Source organism: Manis pentadactyla, chromosome 2, assembly GCF_030020395.1.
Source record: "Manis pentadactyla isolate mManPen7 chromosome 2, mManPen7.hap1, whole genome shotgun sequence".
NCBI classification, from domain to species: domain Eukaryota; kingdom Metazoa; phylum Chordata; class Mammalia; order Pholidota; family Manidae; genus Manis; species Manis pentadactyla.
Window position 1 is genome coordinate 224,652,734 of NC_080020.1, and position 25,701 is coordinate 224,678,434.

Here is a 25,701-nt window from a genome sequence, read left to right on the forward strand (position 1 = left end):
TTTGAGGGATGGTAAACCCTTTCTATTACCTTGCCATTAATATGGATTTTTCTGAGAGACTTAGGCTTCACTTATTAGTGAGACATTAATCACTTTCTGTTCCAGGTTCTTCGATGGCATTGTTGAATAAGACATTGTCCCTGATTTCAAGGAACTCAGAGACTTCTGGGAAAATAGTTATGTGAACAACATAATGGGATGTGATAAGTGCTGCGGAAGACTTTTATACAGCATGTTTAGAGGCACAGAGAGGAGAGCAGTTGTGAAGAGTGTCATGGAAGGAGGAAGTAACAAGATAACTTGTTACCACAGGTTGTTACAGACAAGAACCCTTTGGGTAATATTGGAAACAGACATTCTAGTAGAGGCAGCAGTGTGTATGAAAGACACACAGACTTGAGTGTGCATGGCTTGCTTATTTGCCACGTGGTTTCATTTTTGGTGGGTTGTTAGATGTATGATGGAGGAAATGGCCGGAGGTGAAACTGGAAAGCTGTGATAGGACCACTTGGAAGGGCCTTTCATTGTATGTAGAGAGTTCTCTACTTCCAATGCAAGTACTTCCGTTGGAAAGTATTACGAATTTTAAAGCAGCAGCAGAACATGTTTGGTTCATCTTTAGGATTCAGGAAGTTTTGGAGTTGCTGAACTCATAGAGGGGAAGAGACTGAAATGGTGGGAAGACCAGTTAGGAGGCTGTTTTAAGAAAGAGCTGATGAAGCCTGAACTGGGATATTAGTAGAGGAATAGAGAAGGAGGTCATCTCGGAATCATTTCCAAAGCAGTCCTGAGGCTGAGGCCAAGCTGTGACTGAGAGGCAGCGTGTTGTGGTGAATGTGCACTATGTGGGAAAGCGGATGCTTAGGTTCTGGGCTTTGTTCTGCTCTTGACTCATGGTCAAGTGAGTCCCCTAATCATTTGGAATTCTTGTTTATAAAGGGAAGGTACTGGTTCCTGTCTGTCTCTTCAGTTCTGGGATCCTAATAAGGGGAAACTGAGGCAAACAAAATCCAACACAGGTTAGAGTTTCACAGCCCCTCTTTCTTTTGCCCTGGAGAGCCTTCCTTTCTGTTGTTGTGCTGAAAAATCCAGAAGTACAGGTGTTGGATTATTAAGGCATTGATTATCAAAATCTTTTAATTGTGTGGTTGACTAAGAACAGTTCTTGATTCACCTGCTTTATATTTTATACGTATGTCCTTGGCATCTATTTTTGATATATTTAAAAGATCTCAGTTGAAATTTTCATTTTTTTGCTTCTAGAGGAGCTGACTCATTGCATTGGAATTATTTTCTGCCCATTCTCTTTGCTTTTGATCTCTCAATATCATAAGTATTTTGAGGTACTTTATTGCCGAGCCTTTCGCAGACTAGGGCATGCTCAGCATTCAGCAGACCACTGGCCAGTAGGCTTTGCTTTTCAAGTAAGTGGCTCAGAGCTTGTTTGGATTTCCCACTCTTACTTGAAGTGGGTTTTTGAGAATTATTCTTTTCTATTGAACTGAAGCATTGGAGAGCCTTAGAGATGATGTAGTAGAGTTGACAACCTAGTTTAGTTGCAGTAAAGGTAAGTGTTAACTATCTTTATAATACATCTTTTAAATAACTTCTGCGCTTTTTATTCTAGTTCCAAGAGACCCTAAGCCCCAGTGGAGACGTGTGGCATGGAGTTATGACTGTACCCTGCTGGCCTATGCGGGAAGCACGGGAACCGTGAGGGTGTTTGATCTCATGGGAAGTGAGCTCTTTGTCATCACCATGGTAGGTACATACCTTAAACTGACAACAGTGTTCTTTGAATGCCTTTCATATATGGGTACTCGAGGGAACGGCTGTGAAGAAAGGGGCAATCTAAATATAAATCTGAATAAGTTGAGAACTTATGGTGCTCACAACCTAGTTAGATAATGACACATGAAATATTTATTGTATTCTGTAATGCGGTATCCAGATGGAATCCACCATTGTTAAAATACGGTAGTAAGTAAATACTAAATAGAGGTACAGAAAGTTGTAAAGTTTCAGTGAGGGACAGAAGTGAGTGGACTGCTGCAACACAAACAGCTTCAAGAGGAGTTGGAATTTGTTACCCTGAAGGGAATAGAAATTGAAAGGGGGAGTGGAGAATAGAAGACCACTGGTAGTAATGACTTGTCTTCATCCTTTATTAATAACTTTGATTCATCTTCTTATTCACAGTAATCCTTTGAGTAGGTCGGGCAAGCATTATCCTCAGTTTACAGTTTAGAAAACAGAAGTCGTGAGGTAGTTAGACTTTTCCCATGGCAATCCAGCTAATAAGTGTCTGTCTCCTTTAGGAATCAAGTGCTTTTTACTTTGCATCCTTCCTTGAACAAGATAGGGGGCAAGTAGAACAGTGGTTCTAACTCTGGCTGCATCATAGAATCACCTTTGAAGCTTAGTAAAGATAAGAAAAATATTACTAGATTGCCCAGGCTTCACCCATTTAAATTCTGATTTAGTTGATCTGAGCTGACCCTGGGTATTAATATTATTTACACCTTTTTCAGCAGATTCTAATGAGAAGTTGAATGAGATGAGATGAAAACCAATTACAGAATGACTTTTGTTCAGAAATAATGAATGGAAACATTTAAAGTATGTTGGGCTCATAATACAAAAGTCCCTGGGATCCAATCTAACAAGTTCCAACCAAAGTTTACGTTTTTCTAGACGAGCACTGTTTGATGGGAATGTAATGAGAACTCTTTATGTGGTCACATATTTAATTTTAAAGTTTCTAGTAGCTGCACTGAGAAGAGTTAAAAGAAACAGGTGAAATTTATTTTATTTCATCCAGTATATCCTTAATCTTATTTCAACATGTAATTAACGTAAAAATTAATGAGATATTTTTACTTTAGTTCTTTGGTACTAAGTCTTTAGAATTGGGTATGTCTTTTTACACACCTCAGTTCAGACTAGCCACTTATCCACTGGTCAGTAACCGCATGTGGCTACAATATTTTGTTGCATTGTTTGGTTCTAGACAGTGAGGAGGCGTTTAGGGTGATAACTATGTTAAGGGCGCTTTCCCAGGAGACTTGCTTTCCCATCTTTGGCAATATAGCCTGATACTTGGTTGTTGGAAAAAGTTGGCATTGAGTGAGCGTTTTGTGTCCTTTCCTTCAAGTTGCTGATTATGCAAATGGAAAATAATTGGAGACTTTTTGTAATATTGGTTACTGCTAGTTGTAGAAATTAACATTTAAAAGCTTATATTTGAATTCCATATTTTAGAATTCTTGGAGGTTGAATGGTGGCATTACTTTTTTTTCTTCCCCAATGGAAGTACAGCCTGAACATAAACTCATTTTTTTAGGTGAATATCTCACCTGAAGAGGCTGCTGTGGTTCCAGTCTGGGGTGGTCCTGGCTGGTTTAGACTTGGGTGTCTGGTTGTCGGCAGTCTGATTTGCATGGATCTTCCTTGTATAGATCAATTCTGCAGCTCCCTTAAAGTGCACCCTCCAGTTACATATGTGTGAATGAACTTTGGTCTACTACATGTGTGCACTTTGATCTAGTGCCTTTGTAGTAACTTAATTTCCCTTTCTTCTGCAGGCATCTAGCTTAGCAGGTGACTTGAGCTGTGCCATTGCTGGGCTGATATTTTTAGAATATAAAGCAAGTGCCCAGTGGTCTGCAGAACTCCTGGTCGTCAATTACCGGGGAGAACTTAGAAGTTACCTTGTAAGGTAAAAATACACTTTACTTGGGAAGTCCTATTTGAAATAATATTTTCCTTTGTTTTAGGGTAAGATTTTGGTGTTATTTTTCAGCATTTTATTAAAAATTGCAAATATAAGAGAAAGAATTATATACTGATAACTCATATACCTCTACTTAAATTCTATAATTAGCATTTTACTATACTTGCTATATCATATTTCTCTCCATCCCTCGCACCATCAGTCTTATTTTTTAATGAATTTCAGTAGTCAGTACTTAAATACTTTAACATGTGTATTATTAAAGCTCATTAGTTAAGATTGAGTATTTGCTTATAGTTTTTCTTTTGAGGTAAAGTTTGTATACAACGATATTGTCCAGATCTCAAGTATACTAGCTGGTGAGTTATGACAAATGCATAAGCTTGTGCAATTCAAACCCCTGTCAAGATACAGCACATTACCATGATACTAGAAAGTTCCCCCATGCCCCTTCCTAGTAAACTTCTGTCATACTCAGCCCTTGCGCAATTACTGTTTATAATTTTGCCATCATGATTAGTTTTGCCTGTTCTAATAATTCACTTTAATGGACTCATAGTATGTATTCTTTTGACTGATCTTCATTTAGCACATTTTTAGATTCATCTGAATTTTTACATGTATCAGTAGTTATTTATTTTATTGCTGATTAGCTTTTCATTGTGTGAATATTTCATGTGTCTTAGGTTGGGTTGCTATAACAGAATACCATGAGCTGGGTGGCTTGTCAACAATAGAAATTTATTTCTCACAGTTCTGGTGGCTAGAAGTCTGAGTTCAGCATGCCAGCATGGTTGGGTTTTGGTGAGAGCCTTCCCCTGGCTTGCAGCCTGCCAACTTTTATCCTCAATGGTGGAAAGAGCTAGCTCTCTGGCCTCTTCCTTAAGGGCACAAATATCCTGTATATGAGGGCTCCATCTTTATTACTGAATAAAAGACCCCACTTCCAACACCAACACATCGTGTTAGTGTTTTAATTAGAGTTTTGGAAGTGGGAAATAGTCTATAACATTCATGATTTGTTTATCTATTTGTATACTGATGGACTTCTGAGTTTCTAGTTTTGGGCTATTGTGAATAAAGCTGCTATGACTGTTTATATACAAGTCTTTATGGATATACATTTTCATTTCTCTTAGGTTAGTATTTTTGAGTGGACTTACTGAATCATAAGATAGATATAGTTCATTTTTGTAAGAAACTGCCTGACCTTTTTCCAAAGGTTTTATGTCTCTTCATACTCCCACTAATAACATACCAGAGTTGGTTGTTTTACATCCTGAGCAGTGTTTGATGGTGTCTTTTTAAATTACAAACATTTTAGTGGGTATATAGTGGTATTTCACTGTGGTTTAATGGTACCTTTTTAATTTAACTTCTTAAATTTAGTGTTGGAACAAATCAGAGCTATCAAGAGAGTCACTGTTTTAGCTTCAGTGGTCATTATCCACATGGAATCAGCACGGCTATTTACCATCCTGGTCACAGGTAAGCAACTGTTCTCATATTTGGTGGGGTGCTAGTTAGGTGTAGAAATCTTGGCACAGTTTCACAGAGAAGAAACTGATTCTCATTTTGGCTCCTTCATTTCCTTTTCTAGTGCATAGTTAACCTTGAATATCTGGAGGATTGTTGTAGTCCCCTTCCTGCTCTTTGTCCTGCTGACAGCTTTGAGCCAGCTGGGGCAATGGGAATATTCACTGAGGGATTTCTTCTCCCTTAACTCTCTGAATCTTGTTTTTTGCGCATGTAAAATGAGTGTAGTGCCTAACTGTCGGCGTTAGGGGTGAGAGAACTTGTAAATACTGCACGTAAAGTGCCCTTGCATGGAAGGGCCTCCGTAGACGTTCCTTCCCTCTCCTTTGCATCTCTGCAGGCTGGGGCTGCAGACAGTGTTGCCCACTTGTTTCCTGCCCCTATCTCTGTCTCCCATTCTTCAAAAATGCTACTTCTCTTTATATTTGCCATCCACATTGAGTGTTTTGGGCATTTTCTAATTCCAGTGGCTTCTCCCCTTTAATTTTGTTATTTGAGAGGGAATTTAATGTATGTTTTATAAGTTAGCTAAGCTAACTTTTTAGTCTTTAAATGGGAAAAATACATACTGTGAGTCAGACAAGCCCAGCTTGAGTTCTCAGTTTTGAGACTTACTCCGTGTCTGTTTCCAGGTCCTTAACCTTTCTGACCTCAGTGTACTTAAGGCTTTTTAACTGAGAATCTATGCACGTTTTGTATTCTGTTCAGTCGTAGGTCTGTCCTTGTTTGTTCATCATTTTATTATTATGAAATATTTACACTACAGAAGAACATACACCCACACATACACATACACACAGTGACATCCCCTTCATGCTCTTCCATGACCCCATCCCCTTTTCCCCAGGAGATAACATCTGTATTCAACTTTGTGCTTATCACTCTCTTGTTGTTTTCTTCATAGTTTTACCACTTACTCATATTTGGTTCTGCTGTTTGACCATATATAAATGGACTCACACAGAAAACAAGTGTTGCTTTGAGACTTATTGTTTGGTGCATGTTTCCCTAGTTCATTCATTTTCAGCTACTGTCAGATTTCATTTTATGAATCTCTTGCAGCAAATTTATTCATTCTCCTGTAAATGAAAATTTGGTTTGTTTTCCAGTTTGGTTTGTTTTGTTTTTGGTTATTAAAAATAGTACTTTGGCAAAAATTATTGTGTATTCTGACACGTCTGTACAAGAGTTTTTGTAGGATCTATAAGTAGGAGTGGAGTTCCTGAATTGTCAGGTAAGTACATCTTCAACTTTACTAAATAATGCAAATGTTTTCCAAAGTGGTTCTACCAATTTACAGTCTCATCAATACTGTATGGAAGTTTCTCGTTTCACGTTTTTGTTAGCATTCTTAATGAGGTCAAATTAGCTATTTGCTGATATGGTAGATATAAAAAATATCTTACTGTGGATTTAATGTGTATTTCTAGGAAATGCTTTTTTATGTCTGTCATGTCTTTTTATTGGGTGCTTGGTCTTGTCATTCTTTATATGATGGCATTAATTCTGGGACAATAACATGCATGATGTGTATATCTTCTTTATTTCAACATGTGACTTTTTTTAATGATTTATGTGGACATAGTTTCAGGTGTTAAATGGTTTAAAAAACTGACTCTCCCACCCAATTTCCTTCCATAGATAACCACTTTTAGCTATTTTAGTTGATTCCTTTGACTGTTCTCATTCATACCAATAAAGTGCTTATGTTGTTTCTTGATTTCCTGTTTTACACATTAACTGTTGATGTACCTTTATGGAAGGTATCTGCTTTTCTTACGCAGTGCATCACACAGACACACTTCGCCTTCTCTTGTTCTGCCATTACATTTAGATCATGATTTTATAGGATGAATATTGTTATGTTTATGCAGATACTATTCACAAGTCAGACAAGAATCTTTTGTAATATTGCATAATTGCTTTTCCATCCTTATTTATTCATTATTTGTTCATTCAATAAACATTTATTTCTTGCTTTGTGTCATGTACTGCTCTGGGTGCTTGCAATACACATTATGGAACTTACTTCTAGAGGGGGTAACAGACAACAATGAACATAAAGTATTTGGGGAATTGATAAGTGCTCTGGGGGGAAAAAGTAGGGGATGGAGGACAGAGAGGCAGGGTGGAGAGTAGGGTACAGGTTGTAATTATAAGTGGAATAGGTAGCCAGGTTGCCCTATTGAGAAAGTGACATTTGCACAAAGACTTTCAAGAGGTGAGAGTATTATTTGGACATCTGGGAGAAGAGTGTTCTATGCAGAGAGAATATCCAAAGCAAAATGAGGTGGCAGTTTTCTGGGGATTTTCTAGAAACAGAAAGGAGTCGAGTTTGGCTGAGGCAGATTGAGAAGTAGAGTAAGATGCTGCTATCAAAGAGATAATGGTAAGTGCTAAAACATGTAGGGGCTTTTTAGGCTATAGTAAGACCTACCTGGTAACTTTTTACCTGTATATATTTATTCTTGTAGTTAATTTTTTTTTTGCCAAGTTTTTAAATTTTATTTTTTTTTCATGTAAATTTTAGTTTTTATTACAAATTTAACCCTAAATTCACCCACGTTACTGTAAATCTCCTTTTAGTACATCATATGCATTAGATATTCTGTAGGTTTCATCTTGAAGCTGTAGAACTTTCTGAACTGCTCCAATTTGGATTTGGAGCTGCACAAAGCTGTTTTCTTGGGCTGTGACTTCGCCATCATCAGAGGATCACCTTCATATTCCTCTTTTGTTGTGTTACCTGTTTGGATCCCAACAGGGTTTAGAGTTTTTTTCCCTGGTTTATTTCATTGTTTTGGTAAATTTCTGTAACTTCCTGGGGAAGAGTATATCGGAAGTATATTTTTTTTAGGTCTTGCATGTCTGAAAATGGCTTTATTCTATCTTCATGCTTAATTGATAATTTGCCTGGATAGAATTGTAGGCTGGAAGTAATTTTCATTTAGGATTTTGAAGATAATTGCCTTCTAACTTAACAGTGTTGCTTTTGAGAATTCTAATGTTACTGTAGTATAAAACTCGTCTTTGTTTCTCTCTATACTTTTTTGTCTCCTTTTTCTCTGTAGGGGAAGATTATTTTTTTTTCCCCCAGTGTTCTGAAATTTGATTGTATTATTGTCTTGGAGTAGTCTTTTTTTTTTTTTTTTAAATATCTACAGTATTGGCCCTTCAATTTAGTTGTTCACTTTTAGGAAAATTCATTGAATTATTTCTTTGACTTTTTTCTTTCCCCCCTCTTTTCTTTTTTCTCTCTGGAAAGTCTGTTATCTAGATGTTGAGTCTCCTGAGCTCATTTTTAATTTTCTCATTCTCTTTTTTTCCCCACCTTGGTTTTAGTTGAAAAAGAGAAGTAAAAGACTATTTTTTTTCTGAGGAATAAAAAAATTAGCTAAGTGGTTTGAAGCATTTTGAGATCTTTTTTTAAGTGAATTAATGATATATATGATTCTATTTTAAAGAAAGATATCTGTTCTGCCTAATTACTTCTGATGTATTTTCTACTTTACTAGAAAATTTTCTGTGCCTCATCTCTTTTTTAAACAAGTCTTGTGTCTTTCTTTCATTTGTTAAATTTTTCACTTTTAGAAGTTCTTTGTACTTAAGAATCTCTCTTACTAGATAGATCTAATATCTGAATTCAGCAAAGTTGCATGATACAAAATTAATACACAGAAATATGTTGCATTCCTATACACTAATGATGACCTAGCAGAAAGAGAAATCAGGAAAACAATTCCATTCACAATTGCATCAAAAAAAATAAAATACCTAGGAATAAATCTAAAGAAGGAGGTGAAACACCTATATTCTGAAAACTACAAGACACTCATGAGAGAAATTAAAGAGGATACCAAAAAATGGAAACACATCCCATGCTCATGGATAGGAAGAATTAATATTGTCAAAATGGCCATCCTGCCTAAAGCAATCTACAGATTCAATGCAATCCCTATCAAAATACCAACAGCATTTTTCAACAAACTAGAACAAATAGTTCTAAAATTCATATGGAACTACAAAAGATCCCGAATAGCCAAAGCAATCCTGAGAAGGAAGAATAAAGTAGGGGGGATTATGCTCCCTGACTTCAAGCTCTACTACAAAGCCACAGTAATCAAGACTATTTGATACTGGCACAAGAACAGACCCATAGACCAGTGGAACAGAATAGAGAGCCCTGATATAAACCCAACCATATATGGTAATTTAATATATAATAAAGGAGCTATGGATATACAATGGGGAAATGACAGCCTCTTCAATAACTGGTGTTGGCAAAACTGGGCACAGCTACATGCAAGAGAATGAAAATGGGTTATTGTCTAACCCCATACACAAAAGTAAACTCAAAATGAATCAAGGACCTGAATGTAAGTCATGAAACCATAAAACTCTTAGAAGAAAAAACATAGGCAAAAATCTCTTGAATATAAACATGAGCAACTTTTTCCTGAACGCATCTCCTTGGGCAAGGGAAACAAAATCAAATATGAACAAACGGGACTATATCATGCAAAAGGCTTCTGTACAGCAAAGGACACCATCAGCAGAACAAAAAGGCATCCTACAGTATGGGAGAGTATATTTGTAAATGACATATCTGACAGGAGGTTAACATCCAAAATATATAAAGAACTCACACACCTCAACACCCAAAAAGCAAATAACCCTATTAAAAATGGGTGGAGGATCTGGACAGACACTTCTCCAAAGAAGAAATTCAGATGGCCAACAGGCACATGAAAAGATGCTCCACATTGCTAATTATGAGGGAAATGCAAATTAAAACCACAGTGAGATACCACCTCACACCAGTTAGGATGGCCAACATAGAAAAGACTAGGAACAACAAATGCTGGCGAGGATGTGGAGAAAGGGGAACCCTCCTACACTGCTGGTGGGAATGTAAACTAGTTCAACCATTGTGGAAAGCAGTATGGAGGTTCCTCAAAAAACTCAAAATAGAAATACCATTTGACCCAGGAATTCAAATCCTAGGAATTTACCCTAATAATGCAGGATCCCAGTTTCAAAAAGACATATGCACCCCTATGTTTATCACAGCACTATTTATAATAGCCAAGAAATGGAAACAACCTAACTATTCATTAGTAGATGAATGGATAAAGAAGATGTGGTACATATACACAATGGAATATTATTCAGCCATAAGAAGAAAACAAATCCTACCATTTGCAACAACATGGATGGAGCTAGAGGGTATTATGCTCAGTGATATAAGCCAGGCAGAGAAAGACAAGTACGAAACGATTTCACTCATCTGTCAAGTATAAGAACAAAGTAAAAACTGAAGGAACAAAACAGCAGCAGACTCACAGAACCCAGGAATGGAATAACGGTTACCAAAGGGAAAGGGACTGGGGAGGGTCAGTGGGAAGGGAGGGAGAAAGGTAATAAGGGGCATTACGATCAGTACACATAATGTAGTGGGGGGGGCACGGGGAAGGCGGTAGAGCACAGAGAAGACAAGTAGTGACTCTATAGCATCTTACTATGCTGATGAACAGTGACTGTAACGGGGTATGTGGTGGGGACTTGATAATGGGGGGAATCTAGTAACGACAATGTTTCTCATGTGATTTTATATTGATACCAGAACAAAAAAACAACAAACAAAAAAGAATCTCTCTTCAGAAGGGAGAAAAGGGAATTGAAATGAGTATTCAATGAGTCACTAGTTGGTTTGAGGGTAAAATACATAGTAGGTATTCAGGAACTGATAGTAGTGAATAAATATAATACTGTTAATTTCTTTGTTTTGATTTGTTTGGCTCCTACCTTGAAGAATCAGTTAATATAGCCTTAAATTTGAAAGTCAGTTTCAAGTCTAGTCAATTAACAATCTTAAATTTGGAAAATAATATGCTATATACTATAAATAATCTGAAGTGCAGTGGGTCTTTGTGTTATTTTGATGAAGTTGATTCATCGCATGTAATGCTGGAGGTCTTTACATTTTATAAAATTAAATGTAATTGTACATGCTGCAAATTAAATCAATATATTTTTTATTTTAAAATAAACACATTACAAGAATAAGAAAATTGCATTTTTTGGGGGCAGCTTCTTATATGAAGTGTGACCTTTCATTATTTGTCTACGTTTCAGATACTGTATTTGCCTCGCATTGCTTTATATGTCTTCAATTTAAATTTTGCAAGTAGAAAGGGAGTAGAGTGTGTTTTGCTTCAACACGCTCCTTTCTTTGTTGTGAATTTTGCCAAGTCTACACTGTGTATGTTTTGCATCCATGACACTCTGATTTCTGGTGTGATTTCTGTGGAGGGTGACCTATTTCTTTGTTTTTATCTTCTTTGATACCATGTTTTATGTTTAAATGATGTTATGTTCTTTGCTCTTTTAAGGTGTCTCTTTGATTTATTCAACTTGATTTTGTTATTTTAAAACATAGGTATTAGTGCCTTACTTTCTCAGCACATATGTACATTAAAAAAAATTAACCTATTTTTCCTTAAAGTATATATGTTTTGTTAAAGGAATTGTCTGTATTAGGAAAATTGATGAGGTAGAAAATCGATCTTTAGCTGGCCTGCTTTATTTACTACTTTATATTATTTATATAATAATAAACAAGAAACTCTCTTATTTACTATGGCTTGCTGTGTGACACACTGTGTTTGGTGTTGGGGAAGATGAGAAGACGGAGAACAGTCCTGACCTAAAGGTCCCATATTCTTGAATGGGAAATAATATGCATATATTATATACATATATGCATGTATATATATCTAATACATATTTCTAAATCCTAATACACCTTTTTCTGTATTTAAGTTGGGTGTATATTGTATTTGTGTATATGTATACAGTAGTTTCCCCATATCTATGGCAGATATGTTCCAAGACCCCCAGGGGATGCCTAAAACTGTGGATAGTATTGAACCTGATATTTACTATGCCTCTTCCCACACATATATTCCTGTGGTAAAGTTTAATTTATAAATTAGGCACATAAAGAGATTAATAAGTAATAAAGTAGAATGATTATAACAATATATTGTGATAAAAATTCTGTGAATGTGGTCTCTTTCTCTGTACCCGCCTTTCTTTTTCTCGTGATGGTGTAAGTTGATAAAATGCCTGTGTAATGAGATGAAGTGAGGTGAATGACGTAGGCATTGTGACATAACGTGAAGATACTACTGGCTTTCTGAGAACATGTCAAAGGAGCATCATCTGCTTCTGGACTGTGGTTACCTGCAGGTCACTGAAACTGCGGAAGGAGAAACTGTGGATAAAGGGGGAGCGCTGTACATTTATATATAAAAGCTGGAATGCAAGCTGGAAATAAGCCTTAAAAGAATGCAGATACAGTGATGTGGGATCAAAATTAAGGGGATACTGCTTCCATGAAGGATCAGGGAAGTATGGCAGGTGGCACTTGTACTTGCTGTAGAGAATGGTTACACTCTGGGCCTGGTGTGTATTCCAGACAAAGTGACAGTGTGAACAGTGCCAAGAGGAAGTCACACATGGTAACGACTTGTCATAAGTCAGATTACATTTACTAGTTTTAGGGCTTTCACTTTGTGGCTCAGGATCTAAGCAAACTGAAGGTATTTTTTAGGGGTTGGTCTCTAAATAAAACTTTTACAAAGTTAAATACATTTTCAAATCACAGGAGGGCCTCTTCTTGGTTCTGAATAAGAGTCATGTACAGTTCTTAATGCAGTCATCCATCTCCAAGTTGACTGCTATAAGGTTTCTGAATGAAAATTGTTATAAACAAGCGGTGTCAATGTCCTGTTGTACATGACAGAAATATTGCTTGGTTGTTTATATTCTCCATTATGTGGCTTTTTTACATGAAAAGCTGAAGTATTCATCACATTTTATTTATATTTGGTTGCTCTACTAATGTAAGCCTATGGTATTTATCATCTACAAGGATTTTATTGAATGTGCAGTAAAGCAGCTAGAGTGGAGCTGGGAAAATTGGTAATACACAAACTCACGGTTTTACGGAATTCATTGTTCTGCCTGATGCTGTGAGCACTGTTGACAAAATTGAGGTTGTAATTTGAAAGAAAATTGAGAAGCTTTGGGATAAGCTCTGTGTATTTGCTGATTTTGACTGTTTCCTTTTTTACACACCCTAACTCACAGCCTACCGCATGCATGGTGTCCTGCCCAGACTCTCACATTCCTGTTCTGCTCCACCTACCCCAGCCCCTCCTTGCCTTCTCTTCTCAGTTCTTCATGTTCTCTTTGTTAATTTTGGTTTAGATTGTATCCTGATTCCTGCAAAGAAGAATTTCTTACCTCTTTTGCATTCTTAGGGGGACAGCATTAAACTTTGATTATGGGTGGTGGGGATTCAGATGTAGTGCCTACCCTAGAGCAGTATACAGACTATTTTGGGAGTCATATATTCACAAGTCAAGGCATTCACTTAATGTGAGTGAAGTTGAAATATGACACTTTATCTGTGTGTATATTTTTAAGTGACACTTTTTGCTTTCAACAGTGTGTATATAGCTTTTTCTTTAAGGTTTTGTTCCTGATTTCATTGTAAATTTCTACGAAGGAAATCTGGCTTACTCAACTTTGAATCTCCAACAGTTCTTTGGTGACTACACAGCGATAATTAGTCTAGACCCAAATTTACAGCTCAACAAAGATAAAAGATAGAAAACATGCCTCTTTCTTGGGTTTTTTAAAGAAGCCATGCACTCAGAATCCTTGATAACTCTTTGATACTGATGTTAAGTGTATAATTCAGTGTTTTTTAGTACATGTATAGAGTTGTGCAGCCTCTACTATAATCAGTTTTAGACTATTTCCATTACCCTGGAAGATCTCTCATGTCTGTGTGTTTTATGGAGTGTAAACCAAACCTCAGTAAAACTAATAAAGAATGAGTAAGAAAGACCCTTTAAAGCTTTCATTTGAACACTTTTTTCTTTATGTTAAGAAAGATATTTATGTGTCATAAAGTTTCTGGAGAAGAACTGTAATTGATAATGTATGTTGTGGTTGTGCAAAGGGAGAATCTAAGCATTCGGAGATTAAAAAACTTTTTTTTCCCTCTTAGTTAACTGTCTTTTAGGCTAAATGCAGGTTCTACGAAAAGACCTTGAGACAGCATTTACAAGGAGTAATAAGCTATGGCATCAGGTTGCCTTAGAGTAGATTATAGTTAGAGAATAAGCTACTCTGGCTGAAGAGCAGCTAGATAATTCCGTTCTCCTAAGTGTGCCCTGAGAGGGACTGCTACAGTTAGTTCTGGGGGAGACTCGGAAGATGGTATAGGACATACTCTTTAGAAAGCTGTTCGTTTTAGGGAAGACTGAGGAATACCTGTATGGAATCATGCTGAAGCATTAAGGGACTGTACTTTATATATGCTGACTTGGTCATCCCATCTGGGTTTCTGAGTTTCCCTAAGCAAAACCCTAAGCATTTTAAATACTTGAATCCTTTCCACTCATGGGATAAAGGGAGCATTCCAGAAAAATGCTAATATTTAGTGTAGGATCATAAGTTCGTTGTATGAATCAGCTCTCAGGTGACATGATGATGATAACTTCACTGCCTCGAAATGAAGAAAACCGTCTTGGGCCTAGAATGGGAAGGGCACAGTGGAGTATGCAGACGGGCCACAGGCCCTTCTTCAGCTTTGTCTAGGGAAATGTCCACAGTATGTAAATTTGATCTTGTGGAGAAGATAGTGTTGGGAGTTCCTGCCTTTAAAGGTTTCCCAAGGGCATGGACAAATTTTGTGCTCCTTTGAGGTGTTAAGTTCCATCTAGATCTGTGAGATGTTTTTGGAAGCTAATCAGTGGACTTTCACAGCCTTTACATTGCCACAAAATTGCCTTTCTCTCTGGCTTCTCTCTGGTTCATATGTATTCTGTGAGAATCAGGGCTTTGATATGTGAAAAGACATGCTGTATTGACAGCTGGGGGAGCAGTTAGGTATTAATTGCATTAAGAAATATTTTTATAAACCCTAACTAGATAAGGTTATTAATTTTATGGAGGATTGCTTCTAGAAAAGGAATGAGTACTGTAGTCATGATCATTGCTGATTATCTCCTGCTGCAGGCAGAGAGTGCATGTGGCCTTTGATAATGTAGGGTTATTGGCACTTTAGAGATTAATGTGCATCCTGGTACCTGGGAAGTATGAGTGTCAGTAATCGAGTTGACCTTATATTAAGGAGTTTTTCATTTTGCCTCTCAATTTCTCATTCCTGCAGTGATAGAAAATTTTTTTTCTGTAGGTTCTGGTTAGGTTTTTTTTAAGCAAAATGAAGAGGTCGTGTTGTCTGTAGAGAAAGCTACATTGTCCTGGTCAAGGTTATGATAGTCCTTAGATGTGAATTAAGGGACCGCTGAGCTTCACAGACTAATTTTTCTCTGTTTCACAAGCATTTTTTTGGGTGGGCAAGGAAGTATAGAGTCTTGGTTGTATCCTGTGATCTGTTTTCATCCCAAATGTGCTAGATATAGGTAGACATGTGTGACTCTGTGAAGTAGATTGGTCCTTAGCAGCCTCCAGCTGCCTGTTTATGTAAAAGGCAGTGGTTTTTCAGTTTGACTTTTTTTGGCCTAACATTGAAAACAATTATTTGGAAATCAGCTTTGACCCATCCATCGCTCCTGTGTTTGGAGATTCTTTGATAGGAAGGGCTTATTCTCATTATGCTACAGTTTACATTTAAATGAGCCTTGAAGACCTGTATAAAGTTTTGAATCTGTTTAGCTGTGAAATTAATGAACAAATAAATCTCTGTTTCAGAGTGTTCTGATTGTAGTTTAACTTGAAATGATAACTTTATATGTCAGTGGACTCATCAATTTTAAGCAAATATTTTTTGCTTTGGTTATGCTATATTTTCCCTTCTGGTTATAAGAACTACTTCACAATCACTCTGCAAAGATCTGTGGAAATGTAGTTTTAAGAAGTAACTTGGGTCAGATTGAATTTCTTCTTATACTTAGTGTGATGCGACTAGCTGTTTTGAATTCCTTTTGGGAGAGGAGAGCCGACTATTGAATTACCTTTAGCTTATGTTACAGGAATGAAAGAGTGATGCTTAATTATGTTTTATTGGCAAATAGAACATTCAAAAAATATATGTATTTTTGATGTAATTAAATGTATACTGGGTCTGGAGACAGGGTATCTGAATTTTGTTCATGGTTGTGTTGCCTATTACCTGCGTAACCTCATGGCAAGTCATTCTTTCTGGACCACATTTTGCTGGCACTGCACCTCAGCACAGAGTAGATGGTACCTTAGTAAACTGTCAAGTACCAAGGAGACCTGGTATAGGCTACTAGTATCATTAACAGGGAAATTGTGGTAGGGAGTTCGGTAGCAGGCATTATGGAAAGACCCATTGTCAGGGATCCCTGGCAGGCAACACTTAGCAGGGTTTGAGGGGGTGGGGAGCTAAGGTTCAAAGACAGTAATGTTTTCCCTGGGAGAAGTTTAAGAAAGACTTCAAAAATTAAACTACTGAAATTGGAGCAGAAGTTGTGAATATGGGTTCAGAATCTGGACAGTCCTGAAATCAGGATGCAGGGTGGACGTGAAATGGACCAACCAGGTGGGTGGATGCTGAACATACTGTGCTTTTTCAGTAGACTTGCTTAAATCCATCCTAAGGATTAGAAGGGAATTATGACTACAGATGATGATCATTGGCATCAGCTATGGGTTGAGGGAAGGAAATGGGAGAAGGATGTCTGAGAAATCTAATGTATTAGTATTTTTATTGACACTCTGTTTGCTAGATTAATGGTTTGTAACAGGGTATGGGCAATTGAGAATTAAAAAAAAAAAAAGGCATACCTAGGCTGTAGTCTCAAAGCTTGATGGGATGGGATCCTAGCATCTGTTTTGTGAAAAGGCTTTAGGGGACTCCGGTTACCCTCCCCCCACCACAGATGTGGAAGTGCAGAGCTGGGTGTTCGTCTTCTCTAACCATGTGAGGTATGTGTGTGTGTTACTCTGTTGATGTAAACATTCCTTGGAAGCCTATCCATTCCAGTCAAATTGGTAAAGTATTAGTGAGTGTAGGGATGGCAAAAATAAGTAAAACACAAGTTAATGCAGCAAGAGAGACAATTTTCCACAACTTAGCGTCTTTTTAGCATTGTTAGCCCAGTGCTTTCCCATCATCAACATCCCACACCAGAGCAGTGCTCCCCAATTTAGCCTGGGACAAGTAACAAGGGCCACAGTCCACATGAGCCCATTAATTCAGGAGTTTCCAAAACCTGTGTCTGTCATCTTGTATCCCATATGACAGTTAGGGGTCACCATTGTCATCTTGACAGCCTGGAAATTATTCCATTTTAGTTGTTATTTTTTATTCCACTTACTCTGTGTCTCCCAAAGTGTGGCAGGTATATGCGTGATGATTTTTAGGTAGTACATGCACAAATATTTTTTACTCAATTTTAAATTGTACAAAAAATCCACGATGTGACAGAGAATAGTGTTTACAACAAAGTAAAATTATAAAGGAAAGTGTGTTAACTTTAAATGAGTAAAGAAAAAGTTGTTGTAAATAATAGTTTTTGAGGCCAAAAATCATTTGAAGGAGGTATACCAGTGTCTGAAGTTTGGAAAATACTTCCTACTTGAATTTTTTTTCCAGAGCATTCATTGCCAGTATATAAAAATAAATTGATTTATGTATGTTGATCTTGGAGCCTACAACCTTCAACTGAACTTGGTTATTAATTCTAGTAGATTTTTAGTAGAATCCTTTGGCCATTTTTTCCCTTACCTACTCCATATCTTCTTTCTATATAGACAAATTTGAACAACCTCATTTAACCACTTAAATGTATATGTGTTATGTTGTCTCCAAAATCTGTATCCCACAGGTCACTCCTGGGCTCCAGAGCCATTGTATCTACCTACCTGCAAACCATCTGTACTGGATAGGTAGCTCATAAGCACCTTATGCTTACTGTATTCTAACTGTTTTAATAATTGGGGTTTCTTTTTTTTTTTTTGACCTCAATACCTGCATTTTTTCCTGTATTCTTGAATTTCGATATATCACATTTCCACCAGGCCAAAACCTGAGATTCACTTTAGGTAACTCTCTTAACTCATTCTTATGAAACTTTAAGACTTGTTGATAATTCTTAATGTCTAATACATCTCAAATTATCTTCTCTTCTCTATTTTGTTGCCATCCTTATAGTTCAGACACTCATCACGTCTTACCAGTTTACTATCAAGTATGGTACCTGCTTCCTGTCTAATCCTCTTCTAATTTTTTTTCTATCTTATTTCCAGCAAGGAGTACAAGTCTGACTGTTTACTGAAAAATCCTTCTCCAGTTTTCTTTAACCATTGGGTAGAGATATAACTCCTTAGTTTAGTTATAAGCCTTTTGTAGTTTGGCCTTTTGTCACACCTCCTCATGTTCCTTTGCTCTAGACCAACTGTCACACTTTTGTAATAAAGGATCAGTGGTCTATGTTGTAACTATTCAACTCTTCTGTTGTGTGAAAGCAGCCATAGACAATGTATAAATCTGTGTTCCAGTTAAGTTTATTTACAATAATAGGTGGTGGGCTTGATTTAGTATAGAGGCTGCTGAACCCTGCTCTAGGTAACTCTAGACATACGTAAATTCTTGCATTTATCAAAACGTCTTTGTTCTTTAAAGTAATTTGTGCTTCTTGATTTTTTCTCTGCCTGGAATGTCCTCTCCCAGGTCTTTGGTTGGTCTGACGCTTTAGACTCCATCTTGATGTTGAAAAAAACAGTATTTTTTTCTAACAGATAGGACTAGACTGTGACCCCGCGAAGGGCAGGAACCCTGACTTACCCTGTGCCATCCATGCTCATTGCAGTGCTGCATAGAATACCTGTCAGTGAATTTTGGTCCAGTTGTTAACATTTACTTGACTTTGTCAAAACATATAAAAAAGAGAAAAAGCAATACCAAAGCAGTGGACTGTAGATTCCATGAGGGCAGGAACTTTATCTGTGTTTTTGTGGCTCTGTTTTTCAGCACTTAGAACAGGGCCTGGTGCGTAGAATGCTCCTAAATATTTGTTAAGTAAGTGAATGAAAGCCTGACTTGGTAGAATTAAAATTTAACAATGGTAGGAATGGAAGGCCTGAAACAGATTTTTCAATCCTTTCTTAGATGAAATAGTCTCAGGCCACAAGATTGTAAATTCCTTTAGGGCAAGGAAAATTTGGTTTCCCTATACAGTATTTCCTACCCTGACTGCTACCACAGTATCTTGCAAGTTTTAGGCCCTCCCTAAATTGATATTGAATTGATCTAACTTGAAGTTGAGATCTAACTTTATCAAATCTTTACTTATTACCAGATACTTACTGAATCTCAGTCTTCCCAGTTCTATAAGGTAGATCATAACTGCTCTTGTGTTGATGGAGAAAACGAAGCTCTAAGAGGTTAAGAAACTTTCCTGAGGTTACATGACTATCATGTGGTAAACTGATGTCCCCTGATAGCCATACTCAGTAAGCTTTTCTCAGTAAGTTGGCAAACTGTGGCCTTTGGGACAAATCTGGCCTGTTTTTGTAAGGCCTGTGAGCCAACAATAGATTATACTTTTGAAAAGTGGTTGAAAAAAAATCAAAAGAGTATTTTATGACCCATGGCAATGACATGACATTCAAATTTCAGTGTCCATAAAAATTTTTGTTAGAATGTAGCCACACTTAAAAAAAATAGTTCGTGCTTTTTTATACCATGACAGAGTGAGAAATTGTGAAAGATGGCCTACAGAGCTTCAAATATTTATTATCTGGCTCTTTACAGAAAGTGTTTGCTGACCTCTTTCTATGCTATCCAATCGTCTGACAATGGGTCCAGTTCTGCTTAGAAGGTATAATAAAGAGTGTTGAACATAATAGATTCTCCTGTACCTCTTTTTCTGAATTATAAATTGTATTTTAAGGAGTTTATAACCAGATATCATTCAATTTTAAGTACATTAAATGCATAATTATCAAGTTGTCAGGAAAATGATTTTATTCCTGAACTAAGCAGCCTCTTACAGTGCTTTCTCCATTCAGGAAAAATTCTCATATTTTGTTTTTAACACCTAACCATTTGAAATAATAAGTTTTCTGTGATGTGGTGACTAAATAGTGTGATGCTTCATGATTTGACTTACAGTGAACTATGTCCTCCAGAGCTCAAATTATAGATTCAAGCCTGATGTACAGCTTTGCATTCTCAAAATGTGGTCACTGTACCAGCAGCATCAAAATTACTAGGAGGATTGTTCAAAGTGCAGAATCTCAGGCTCCACCCTAGACCTACTGAATCAGGTCTCTGGAGGAGTGGTCCAGCAATCTGTTCTTATAACCTCACATGTTTGAGAACCACTGATGTAAAGAGTCAGTACGTAAAGAGTCAGGATTATGTTTGTTTTCTTGCTATAGACTCTTTATATAATAAATAAAGATAAGTAAAATTTTAAATACTGAATAAGATTTTTGTAGTAAAAAATGTTAAGATACACTGAAATAAGTCAAAATTAGGGACATTTCAAATTATCTCAAGAGAGGGATGGCTTCTAGCCTTGAAGTCGTTAGGTAACAATTTTTGAGCCCTTACTTTGCTGGGCATGGTTTTAAGCACTTATAATTTTTTTTTTCTTTTCTAAGGTTTTCTTTCTTTCTTTTTTTTTTTCATTAAGGTATCATTGATATATGATCCTAGGTTGGTTTTGAATATCCAATACAGTGGTTTAACAGTTACCCATATTATTAAATCCTTAACCACGTCTAGTGTGGTTACTATCCATCAATGTAGTAAGACCTTACAGAACCATTAACTGTATTCTCCATGCTGTACTATTGTCCCTATAAGTACTTATACATTTTGAGACATGCAGTTTTTTTCTTTTTTTCCTCTTTTTTCTCTCCCAGCCTGGTTGTATGCTGCAAGCCCTATTGGTCATTGGACTGTCTATATAAGTGTCTCCCCATCTGTTTTCAATTTTCTTCCTCAGCTTGCAGGAGTTTTAGGCCACTAGATGGCAGATTCTTCCAATTATTAGACTGAAGAACCTTCCTACTAAACAATTTATGATTCTTGGAAATAATTTGTAGTGTCTGGTTGTGCTCTCCCAGGTCATCAGTGTCACAGATGGTGTTGTGCTTAGGGGCTGCTTTCTGTCCTACTGTCCTTTCCTCAGATGGCTGTGACCACCCCCGTATTTCTGCTCTTTGTTCTGCTCTGACCCCTGCCTTTACTTCTGCTCAGTTAATTCACTCCTCCTTGAGTTGTTTGCTCCATCAGTCAATTTTTGTTGTCCGATCTATGGTCCTGCTTTGAGTTTTAGACTCTTAGAATGTCAGAGCTGGAATCGAGCTCATCCATCATGTGGCTCATCCCCTTCATTTCTCAGGTGGGAGAACTGAAGCTTGGAGAGGTTAAGCCAAGGACAAGGACTGTGTCTTATTTATCTCTCTGCCTGTAGTTCTTTGCACATTGTGTGCATGCAGATATTTCTTGAGTAAAACAACGGTGGCAAACACTGTGAAGGATGCAGACACGAGCTCTGTGCCTAAGTGACTCATAGTTTAGTAATTTAGGCATGATTTAAATAACTGTTAAAGAAGGTAAAGGAGCTAAGTACCCAGGAATTTTGTATTGTTAAGGGTCCCTTTGAACTTTCTGCCCTGCTTCTCCTGCCTGCCTTATAATAGGCTAGAAGCATTCCCTGCATTTCTTTTTGTTCTCTTGAACACACCATTTATGAACTTGTCTCTGTGCTCTTTGTATACTTCATGTGTACATCTAAGCCAAGCAAACTTGTGTATAGCTTAGAATGCTTTGTACCTGATCCTTTTATTTTCCTGTCTGGGAAATTGTTTAAAGTATAAACCTGCTGCTCCTGTTATCCCATAAAGCCTTGCTTGGCCTCTTCCTCCGGAGATGAATTGATCTATCTTTTAGGCTGTTTTGTACCTAATCCAAAGGTTGGTGAAGACATCTTGTGCAGTCGTCTGCGTTGACTTGTCCTTTCCCCTGGAGTAGACCATGCTCGTTTCAATTGCTGCTTATGAACATATCCAAGGCCATCTAAGGAAAGAAAGGTAGCCACGGAATGCAGCCCGTAAGCACCATACTTGGTTGATATTGAGGAACTGGGAGAGCTAACCGAGCCACACAGCAAGAGTCCAAGAGGGATTTTAACTGGTTTGTTAAGGTGTTTCAGTTGCTTAGCATGTTCCTTGTTTGTTATTGCTTAGCACAGTTTCATTTAATAAGTATTGATGGGATATAGGGAGTTAATCTTAAGATTACAGTTACTTTGTTGCAAAGGTATTTGAACCTAATACTTCTGATACCTAGACCCCTGAGTACAAAATGTTGAGGTTGAAGATGATTCGGAAAGTTCGTCTCTCTCTGTTTTTGCTAAGGAGTAAAATTTTAACTCCCACACATCATGTGCTTTAGTCTAAAAAATTTAAGTTTCACTGAAGAAATTGTTTTGCTTTTTTTCTAGAATAATTTAAGAACAATTATTTGCTTCAAAATGTGACTCTTAAGCACTTAAGAGCTAAATACCCTGTATATTTAAGGAGGTAATAGTAACCACTGTGTGTAGTAAATATTCTGGGTGGAGGAACTTACTGCCACAGAAAATAATGATGTAAATTATTTAGTACAGCATTGTCTGTGGACTTAATTGCTGCAAAAATCTAACAATCCTTTTAGTAGTAAATCACAGAATGCTTAAGGATATAACCATTAATGTATAAACAACTTCAAAATGTCACAAAGCAAATTATATTCTAATTTCGTTTTCAGTATTTGACTAGACTTGAGGGTTGATGCTAAGTGTTAAAGCCAAGTCACTGAATTTTGTCTCCTGGATTTCATTAATTAGAAAAATTTATGTGCATAATTTGGGATACTTATCCTGATGTTTCTCTTTTTAAGTTAAAAAAAAGTATAGAGAGTGATGTAATGGACACCTAAGTAGTACCCAGAATTAATAAATATTAAGATTGTCTTTACTTCCTTACTTTTTTACCCACATTTATTAATGAAAGAGGAACAATAGTACAAACAAAATTTCCTACTTCATTCCTTTCTCACCTCCCCTTTCTAGAGGCAATTGCTCTCATGATTTTGGTGTGTGACCTTTCAGTATATATATTTTTATGTTTTTACACTCTGTATGTTGCCCTAAACAATTCATTGACTTATTTATCCATCCATTAAAAATATTGAAAATACTTCTAATTTTCCTGTATTATAAATAGTGCTATGTGAAATATTATTTTCCTAGGAGATGAATATACCTGTGCAAGAATTTATCTCCAGAGTTTCTTTAGAACAGAGGTGGTGGGATTGTCGAGTGTGTGCATTTATTAGGTGTTGTCCTATTGTCCAAAATAATGCTCCAATTTGTGTTCTCACCAGTAGTTAAGAACTGTTGTATCCTTAAATATTCTAGAGGGTGGTTGGTGTAAATCTGTGTTGTTTTTCTTTGCATTATTTGCTTTTGGATTTCTCCTTTTATGACTTGCTTATTCTTTGTCCATTTTTCTGTGGGGCTGGTTGTGAGAGATCTTTATAAATTCTGTCTGCTAATACTCTGTTTTATGTGTTATTTATAGTGGTGTGTATTTGTCTTTTAACTTTATGGTTAGAAGTTTTAGATTTTAATATGGTTAAATTTGAAAGAGAACATCTTAATAACACCAGGGTAGGAAAGTGTTGATAGGTCATGACGCACAAAGCACGACTTAGAAGAGAAAGATTATCAGTGTGAATTGAGTTGGCTCTTCGGACTCTGCTCTCCCATGTGAATTTTTTATTTGTCTAGTTCCATTACATCAGTTTGTTCAGTTCCATGAAAAATTCTGATGGGATTTTATTTGAAATTGCATTCAAGTTATGGATTGATTTAAGAAGAATTGGCATCTTAAGGTATTGAGAGTCCATCAAAGAATGTGGTATTTCTCTCTCCTTATGCGACATATTTTTTCACAACATTTTGATGTTTTCTTCCTGGTGCTTTTTTGTACCAAATTTTCAGCATTGTCTAGTACTGTTTTTAATGGTTTGTGATGTCCTCTCCACCCCCCACTCCCCCAACCCCACTTTTCTCTCTCTACCCTTGTTGCCATGACCCCTTCCCTCCCTGTCTCTTCTCCTCAGATCTTAGTGCTGAAACTGAGCAAGAATGTGGTTGGGGGAAGAGGGGTCCCCACAAGCACCTGTTACTCTGTTCTACTTAAGGAGAAAGGCGGGGTTTCAAATTCACTTGCTTACTCAGGAAACATTTATTGAGTAAACTGTGCTGGGCCTCAGACTTTGCTCCTATCTTTCCCACTGCAGTTTTCATTCAGGTTACGTGGTTTTTAGCCGTGGAACTTCTGTTCCTTTTCTCTTAGGCGGTTGTTGCCCCGGAGGACTATACTAATCCTGTGATCATGATGGAAAATGTATTTACCAGGCCAGGCATCATTGTCAACCTGCTTTTCTTTTCTCTTTATTTCTTGTAGATTAGCTCTGGTCAACATTGTGAGTCCTGTAAAACAATGAAGTGAAGGAGCACATTACCATCTTGAATCGGGGCTGGTAGCCCTTGGCCCGTATAACTGAAGTTGGCCTTTTGGGTGGGTGTGGACTGGGTTATCATCTTCAGATACAGCTGTCATCTTTCTCACCACTTAAGTCCAGGCTCCTGAATGTTTCTCCTTTTCATTTTTCCTTAATTAGAGAGAGAGTTTTCTGAATTGCTGAGAACAGACCTTGTTTGTGTCTGAATACTCAGCACCCTGCGCATTGCCTGACACATGATAGCTGCCAGTTGCCCAGTTGGTTGAAGACACTGATGAAGTCATCTCAGTTCACCCCACCTTTAAGCACATATAAGCACACATGTGCATTCTTGTAGCTGTAGTATCGGTGTTCCAAAGCTGCCAGCCCTTCTGGTGGGAGCAATATGTGATCAATTCCATCATTTTGCCTCTTTTTCTACGTACTCTTCAGTCTGGAATAAATGGTGGGAAGGTTGTTTGGAAGCAGATACTGAATTTTGCTCTTAATGGAGCTTATCATGTTGTAGCCAACTCAATCTGCTTGGCCATGCTACTTATCAGAATTCATGGAATGGAAGAGATAAGAAATTTAAAATCTCAGTTAGCTCTGTATCTCCTTTAGTAGTCAGGCAACGTGAAGTTTTATATATATATTTTTTAATCTGAAAATTAGACATGACATCTTTCCCTTTCAGACATATTAGTGTAAGCTAATGCTCAGTCCCTTGAAAAAAGAATTATAGTGTTAATCTATATGTTGCACATTGAGCAGAGGAAAAATTTTGTTACCAGGACCTACTTTATCCTAGCCTTCTGGGGATTTATTGAATTCTCAAACAGTGTTTTAATTTTAATTG

The 25,701-nt window shown here is 37.1% G+C and overlaps 1 protein-coding gene across 3 annotated transcripts in view; it reads left to right on the forward strand.

The window, feature by feature from the left end:
- The window catches only part of NBAS (NBAS subunit of NRZ tethering complex), a 345,656-nt gene that overhangs the window by 20,408 nt on the left and 299,547 nt on the right, over nt 1-25,701 (forward strand). For all 3 annotated transcript variants that reach the window (XM_057497443.1, XM_057497442.1, XM_036881629.2), the window contains exons 7-9: nt 1,628-1,761; nt 3,585-3,718; nt 5,123-5,221. In XM_057497443.1, the coding sequence (XP_057353426.1) occupies nt 1,628-1,761; nt 3,585-3,718; nt 5,123-5,221 (367 nt within the window). The remainder of the gene's footprint in view (nt 1-1,627; nt 1,762-3,584; nt 3,719-5,122; nt 5,222-25,701) is intronic.